The sequence below is a fragment of the Balaenoptera acutorostrata genome, chromosome X (assembly GCF_949987535.1).
Source record: "Balaenoptera acutorostrata chromosome X, mBalAcu1.1, whole genome shotgun sequence".
In the NCBI taxonomy this organism is placed as follows: domain Eukaryota; kingdom Metazoa; phylum Chordata; class Mammalia; order Artiodactyla; family Balaenopteridae; genus Balaenoptera; species Balaenoptera acutorostrata.
The window spans coordinates 30,716,816-30,724,962 of record NC_080085.1 but is presented as its reverse complement, the minus strand read 5'-3'; the positions used below and the strand labels follow the sequence as shown (position 1 = coordinate 30,724,962).

Genomic DNA, 8,147 nt, shown 5'->3' with positions numbered 1-8,147 from the left:
TTGGGTTTCTGTTTCTTTGCATGCACAACCAGGATTGAACAGGGCTGAGAGATGTCTGGGATTTACGTGACTAGATAATACTGCTAGGATCTATCTAGATTCATTACATCATATGAAGACATTTCTCCCATGGAATCAGGAACATCCCAACCCAGTGCACATGCTAAGTTTTTATTGAAATTCAGTGAACTGCTGTGGTGTGAAGTTAATTTTTATTGTCAAATTGGACAATATTGTTTGACTTTTTAATATTTCCTTTTATGATGGAACAGAAATTGGGGAAAGCCCAATAATTCCTTCAGGAACTAGTGATTCAGTTCAGATTGTTATATATAGATTCAGGTTGTTATATTTAAGCATGAGTAACTCTAAAAGTGGACATGAGGCAGGTGACTGTTGTTTGTCCGTCACTGTAACACTTTACATAGCTGAGAATTCAGATCTCAATTAGGATTTTCAGGCTCATTGGAATCCACTACTTGCCCACGACAAATAGGACAGGTAGAGTTCTCAGAGAGCCAGCGATCAATGCAGTAAATGTGATATTCATGGGAGCAAGGTAGGATGCGAAGCTTGCTGTTTTCGTTGTACTCTGTCATGCAAATGCTGCAAGCTTTTAATGCATCATTTTCATCAAAAGATCTTACAGCCAAGTTGTCAATCTGTGCTTTGCTGAGTCCTGTAGGTTGGTCTAGATCATCTTCATCTAAGTGGAAAATCTGTTCCAGATTAAGGAAGAGCAAAGAGTCACTTTCATCAGATATTACTGGGGTCATTTGTCTACCCCCTTGCCTGGTCTCTGATGGTAAGTCTGATGATGAGTTTCTTTCTTCAGTGCCTTCAAACATCAGTGAGCTAATTTCTGAATTTTCATCGCTTGAGCTGGCATTGGAAATAGGATGAGAACTGGAACTAGACATACAATTGGGGCTTGAATGACAAATCAGTGTGGAACTTGAATGGGGATTATAGCTAGGATTTGAATCGGAACCAAATCTACTACTGCTACTACCATTAGGACCATCGCTGTCATCTGGTGACTCTGGCCATTCCATGCTTTGACTTGGAGGTGAGACACTATGCTCTAAATTACTGTCACTGTCCATAAGGTTACTTGAGTTACTAAATTCTGTCATTGTCTGCCTTAACGTGCTCTGAATTGGAACAGATGTTGTATCATCTAAGCTAGTATTTAAAATTCTACAAACGGGATTTCTGATGGTAATGACATAAGCTCTCACATCTGCCTGCTCAGAATGTGAATACATATGCCTCAGTCCTCGTTCACTTTCAGAACTGACGGTGTTGTTTGGTGTCTCAGATGTTAACTGAGTTCTACTAGCTGTGCTGTCTCTCTGAGAATATGCTCCAGAATGAACTTGTCCTACTTCAAGATTGAAGGGTATGGTCAGATATACTTCCCTCATTCCCCAAGATTCATCACTGCTGGTTGTATCTGGAGAATCTTCTCCATGAACGGCATTCCTTGTTCTAGAAGTTTCAATAAGACCACTGTTTTGCAACTCAAATCCAGTCATTTGCTGTCTCAATATTTCTTGGTGCTCAGTTCTAGAAAATCTCACATTCTCACTTACCAGAGGCTGCTCAGAAGTCTGAGATGGTATACTACGATTAAGTCTTTGTACACTTTCCCTAAGTGAACGTGGAGGCGACCAACTTTCAATTCTTGCTCTGGTTCTCGGATACTCTGGGCTCCTACTTCTTGCTCTTCTCTGACTTCTGGTAGGTGAGAAATCCACTAATGTTTCAGTTGTATCTTGTTCAGACATAGATGGTCTTGTAAATATTGATTCAGATTGTGGATTTTCCACTTGCCTTTGGCTGTCTTCCATATTTTCTCTTCTGGGAAGTCTTGCAGATGCTACATATTCATTCTCTGGATTTGGACTCCCATTATCAAGGTGAAAATTTCTTTCTAAAGTGAATCTGAACTGGTCACTTGTAGGATTAATTTGGCCCTCTTCTCTCCCAGATTGGTTTTCTCTCTGTCCACTTGTCATATTTTCAGTTTGTCCAAAACAGTTAAGCCCGTCTATTATAGAGTCGCCACTAGACATATCATCTGGAGCATCTCCTCCATCTGTTAGCAAAAAAAATGGGGAGGGGACATGAAAGAACTACCAAAATTAGAACCATCATAAAATAGCACTCTGAAACTTTGTTTCAAAAACAAACAAAAAATGAGAACTTAAATACTCAGATGTTTTAAACTGATTTCACATTTATAGAGTTAATATTTTATAAACTACACTGTCTAGATTTATAAGTAAAGGTAGAAAAGTTTCAATTCCATCTGAAAAAGAGTGAGCTAATCCTAGATAAACTTAGAGAATTTTTTAAAAAGGGAATCTGGAGGAAGTCTATTTTGCAATATTTCATCATATACACAGCCCTGTGTACCAGCCCTGTGTAGGAGGAATACCAGCCCTGTGTAGGAGGAATGTCAAGAGACTTTTTTTTCAGTCCACTGTCAAAACACTAATGCAATTCAACAAGGTAAACACCAGTTAAGGTACAATGCTAGTATTTTAGTTCAATTTACATTATTGTCTAATTTTCATTAGTCTCCAACATTACTATTTCTAGGCTCTTCACTTATGTGCTTTTTTTTTAATAACATTTCCATCTTTTGTTTTTTTTAATAAATTTATGTATTTATTTATTCATTTCTGGCTGTGTTGGGTTTTCGTTTCTGTGCGAGGGCTTTCTCTAGTTGCGGCGAGCGGGGGCCACTCTTCATCGCGGTGCGCAGGCCTCTCACTATCGCGGCCTCTCTTGTTGCAGAGCACAGGCTCCAGACGCGCAGGCTCAGTAATTGAGGCTCACGGGCCCAGTTACTCCGCAGCATGTGGGCTCTTCCCAGACCAGGGCTCGAACCCGTGTCCCCTGCATTGGCAGGCAGATTCCCAACCACTGCGCCACCAGGGAAGCCCCACTTATGTGCTTTTGATAATATATAAGCTGTTTTAAAATATAAGATTATTGCGCAAACATAAACAAGTTTTATAGGTTTAAAAGTATTTGAATTTTGAATACTTCTTAATGTTACCAAGATTTTTAATTGACATTAAATTGAAGGTCAGATCAAATGAATAGACTGAACCTAGCATGGTACATATAAGACCATATTCAAGAACCAAAGTATTACAGTGTCCTCTTCATTAGACAGTAAAATCCTCTACTTCACACTGGGAGAGAAGGCACCAGACCTGAGGTTTGAGCACGGCTTCTCAGCCTTAGCACTGTTGACATTTCGGTGCTGGACAATTCTTTGTTTGGGGAGCTATCCTGTGCATTGTGGGATATTTGGCAGCACCCCTGGCCTGTGCCCACTAGATGCTAGTGACACCCATGCCTCCCCTGCGACAACCAAAGATATCTCTAGCCATTGTCAAATGTCCCCAGGTGTTGGAGAGAGCAAAATTGTCCCCAGTTGAGAACCACTTGATTAGAATGTAAAATATTTGTTTGCTTTTTTTACATGTGTATGTAGAAAAAATAATTCAGGAAGTAGGAGGGACTTTCAATTGAGGTAGAAAACCAAGAAAAGTACAGATAGGCTACTTCACACTGTTTCCCAGTTAAAACAACCCAAATGTGAATCAGGAAAACAAACAAACATACCTTGACATTCTCACCAAAAATCAAGTAAATGCCAGTTCTTTTTATGAGAAGTTACTCACCAAATTAATTTATGTCACTTCTGTATAATTAGTTACTATGTACTATGATGAAGTTACTATTTACTATGATGAAGTTCCTTATTCATCCCATCCTATTCCCTCCAAAAGCAAAGTATACCTGTATTTTCATCTGAGTCTTGTGGTGGGTTTTCTTTAATTAGCTGAAGTCTTCTCAGCAACTCTTCTTCTGTACTTTCACCTGGAATGCCTAGAAGATTGTTGTCTCTCATAAGTTTGTAATCTTCTTCACTCAGATTGTTGACAAGCCTGACGAAATCTTCTTCCCGAACCAGTCGGTCCGTTTGACTTATGCGTTGGGCCGGAACTCCATCTCCTTCATCGTCGGAATCCGAGTTTTCCATCTTAGTAAACAAGTAGAAAATGATCTGAAATTCACGACATAGTGTTGAAATTCACCAACGGTCGTTTAGTGTTCTTTGCTTTCTACCTCTTGCCAGAGTGTCCGGTTCCGGTTCCGGTTCCGACTCAGTCGGATGACCCTCCGCACAGGTTCCTCCCTTCTCCCGTCCCCGACTCAGTTCTGTAGCCGCCTGGTGACGCAACAGGTGGGAGCCGCGTCTATCCCAGAACTTGCTAGACGTTGCCTAGGCATCCATTATCTTCCCCGCTGTTACCGGGTAGGGACTGGATTCAGGTTAGGTTTCATTTCATTGAAAACCAGCCAATATTACTGAGGGTTTATAGTGTACCAAGCGCCGTCCTTCACCTCGTTTCACCCACATGAGCCTATTCTCAGGTTTTCAGGAGGCGTTTTCAGGCTCTGATATGCTCTATTTATTCGTTACCTTACATATGACTGCCTTCTTCAAAATGCCATGCCAAAGTCAGCCTAGTTAAATGCAGCAGTTCTCATTTTCAGGTGCCCAGGGACCCCTCCGCCTTTTCTCCTCATGAATTTCTCAAATCATAGACTCTCACTAAGAAAGCCCACAATTTGTGATAATTTACCAGGGCCCTAGCTGAGTCTCTTTAGAGTGTCCTCTCCCTTTTAACTGTTAATGGCTTCATCTTGCATTATACGGCCCTTCAATCTTGTTTCAAACAAACAAACAAGAAACACCAAAACTCTGGCAGGCTTTTCTGCTCAGCCAGGGAATTCCTTCTCCACAAAAGCATCAGGTTCATTTTTGTCCTCCTTTCTCATAAATACTATAAATCTTACTTAAAGAAAACTAGCCAGAACATCACAGGAACTTTTAAGACAGATACATAATAGTTACTTTGTCTGCCACAATGAGTACTGACTTTGCTGATTTTGTTGCATGTATATAACCTGAAAGGCTTGGTGAAAATAAAATAATGCTCATTTGCCGTGCTATCCGAAGGAGACCTCTAAGAGCTTCTGGACTCATTAATATTACCAGCCCCACTTAACACTTGTTTAGGAGCTCTTTGTTCAACTTATTCATGTAAAGACAAGATTTGGCTGCTGAATTTGAGACTTTATTCAATTTGACTTATTTAATAATTAATCCATCCAACATAAACTGGGTCAGTTATTGCCTCAGCGGCTAGAGATATGTCAATTGTTGAAGCAGTTTGTACTCCCAAGTAATTCACACACCAGGTGAGGGAAACACCACATGGAAACTATCAAAGTACAGTATATTTTATCATAGATTTATATATGCAGTATTGTGTAAGTACAGAGAACTGTGTAGCAATTATTTAATGGGAGTTGGGAAATGTTTCACAGAGGTATTATATTTAAATCTGAATCTTTAAATATAATTATACTTTCTGTAGATGGAAAGTGGCAGTTATGTGTTGCTAGAGAAAGACTATGTCAGATGGAAGAAGTAGACTTGAAAGACCTTGGCTTGTTTGGGCAACTGTGGCCACAATTTTGGGGTTGGGTGGAAATGTGGAGTTAATCTCAGAAAGAATACTTGACAAAAGCTATAAGTTGAGTTTTGATTTTTTTCATGTAAGAAATAGGACACTGATTAAGATGTTTTGGTATTTTTTTGAGAACAAGCAGTAGATTTTATTTGTGTCTGCTTAGCGTCCCCTTAACATACTTATGCTAATAGCATCCTGATTTTCATGGGGGAAAAACCCATTCTACAGTCTTAGTCCACTGGGTTTAGGTTTAGCTGAATTCACTGCCATGGCTAGAGGAGAGGACACATGATGCAGCCATGTCCAATCAGTATACCTCAAATCGGTTACGGTAATTGGGCATGTGACCGAAAGTACATTTAAGAGTTAAATCTGAGATGTTGCGAGAAATCATTTTCCACTGCGGTTGCTAAGCTGGTAGGATATAAACCTGAAGATGCTTGTGGCTATGTTATGTCCCAAGAATGAGGAACATTGACATAAAGAGACAGAGGAAAACCATAATGGAGAAAGAGCAAGATACCTGAGGAAAAATTTGAGAAATACCTGAAGCTAGATGTGCCTTAAGATTTTTAGATCTGTAAAACAACGTATTTCATTTTTAAAATGTAAGCCTGTGAAAGATTCCTGCCACTTATCATTGGAAGGCTCCTAAGAGTTGTAACGGGAGAGCCATATGATTGGTGATGTAATCAGACGTCAAAAAGTAATTTGATACAGGGCAGGGGGTCAGGGAATGAGTGAAATATGTGTGGGAGATTAAGTGGTACAAACCTCCAATTACAAAATAAAGGAGTCAAGGGAATGAAATGTACACTGTGGAGAATATAGTCAATAGTAATGTAATATCTTTGTATGGTGACAGATGGTAACTAGACTTGTGATCATCTTATAATGTACAGAAATATCTAATCACTATGTTGTGCACCAGTGACTAACATAGTGTTGTAGGCCAAGTATACTTCAAAAGACAAACAAACAAACTAATAGAAAAAGAGATCAGATTTGTGGTTACCAGAGGTGGGTGGGGAGGTTGGATGAAGGTGGTCAAAAGGTACAAACTTCTAGTTACAAGATGAATAAGTATAGTGATGCAATGTATAACATGATTAATATAATTAAGACTGCTGTATGTTGCATATGAAAGTTGTTAAGAGTAAATCCTAAGAGTTCTCATTACAAGGAAAAAATATTTTTTTCTTTTTCTTTTATTTTGTATCTGTATGAGGTCATGGATGTGTGCTAAACTTATTGTGGTCATCATTTCATGATGTATGTAAGTGTAGGGGAACAAAACTTGCCACTGCAAAATGTTCCTTTGGTATGCAGATGATTTCAAGCTGAAAAAAAATCTAGGCCCAAAAGTCTCAGGAAGAAACTTTGACCTTGCTCCTAACCGCCTAAAAAAGTTTAGGTAGAGGGCCAGTCATTCCCTGGTAGAGCTATCACCAGAGATATCTGCAAAGACTACGGGCTGGTAGTGGTAGGAGAAACTCAGCAGGGCCTAGAGATCAGAGTCCACTCTGTGTCCCTCGTCTCTCTACACGGCCCATCTACCAAACATTTGCTTTTCCATCTTCATGTAAATCACCTTGCTCCCATTTGAAGTCTCAAACAGTACCCACAACATCCTCTTTTGTTTTTAGCCGAAGATGATATTTCAGGTGAGGGTTTCAGCCGTATTGGTCATTCAGTTTTCCTGGGTCTCTCCCATATGTACATGTTATTAAACTTTGTTTGATTTTCTCCTGTTAATCTGTCTATGTTAATTTAATTCTTAGACCAGCCAGAAAAATCTAGAAGGGTAAAGGAAAATTTCTTATTGCCCAACATAAGTCAAATCATTATGCTGTACGGTAAGTCCCCTACAAAGGAACGAATTCCATTCCGAGAGTGCGTTCATAAGTCCAATTTTTTCGTTAAGTCCAACAAAGTTAGCCTAGGTACCCAATGAACACAATCAGCTATATAGTACTGTACTGTAATAGGTTTATAATACTTTTCACACAAATAATACATGAAAAACAATCAAAAAAGTAAAACATTTTTAGTCTTACAGTACAGTACCTTGAAAAGTGCAGTAGTACAGTACAACAGCTGGCATACAGGGGCTGGCATTGACTGAACGGGCAAGAAGAGTTACTGACGGGAGGAGGGAGAGGAGGTGGGAGATGGTGGAGCTGAGGGATCGCCAGCAATAGGAGACGGAGGGCAAGCTGCAATTTCACTCGCGCCTGACGTTGATGGCACAGGTTTGGTTCCTTGCTGGTTTCAATTCTGTCTCCCCTTTTGAAAAAACAATCCAGTGATGTCTGCATAGTAGCTCTTCTTTTCTTGCCATAGATGATGACACAGTAGTACTGGATTGCATTCTGAATGGCTGCTGCAACCTTTATGTACTGTTCTATGTTTGGATCCTATGCCTCAAAAACTAACAGTGCCTCCTCAAATAAAGAAAATCCCCTTGCCATTTCCTGCATCGTGAATCTCTTTGGTTCTTTAGTTACTTCTTCTTCCTCTTGTCTCTCTTCATCGTTTCTCTGGGCTGCCAATTCCATCTTTTCGCCTCGCTCCACTCTC

General features: G+C 39.8%; 1 protein-coding gene across 1 annotated transcript; it reads right to left on the bottom strand.

The window, feature by feature from the left end:
* Positions 1 to 443: 443 nt before the first annotated feature.
* LOC103012696 (E3 ubiquitin-protein ligase RLIM) lies at positions 444 to 4,066 on the bottom strand. Its single transcript, XM_028166968.2, has 3 exons — positions 3,823 to 4,066; positions 971 to 2,101; positions 444 to 886 (listed from the first exon to the last, which is right to left on the bottom strand). Exons 1-3 carry the CDS (start codon positions 4,064 to 4,066, stop codon positions 444 to 446), a joined length of 1,818 nt encoding a protein of 605 aa, XP_028022769.2.
* Between the last annotated feature and the right edge of the window lie 4,081 nt (positions 4,067 to 8,147).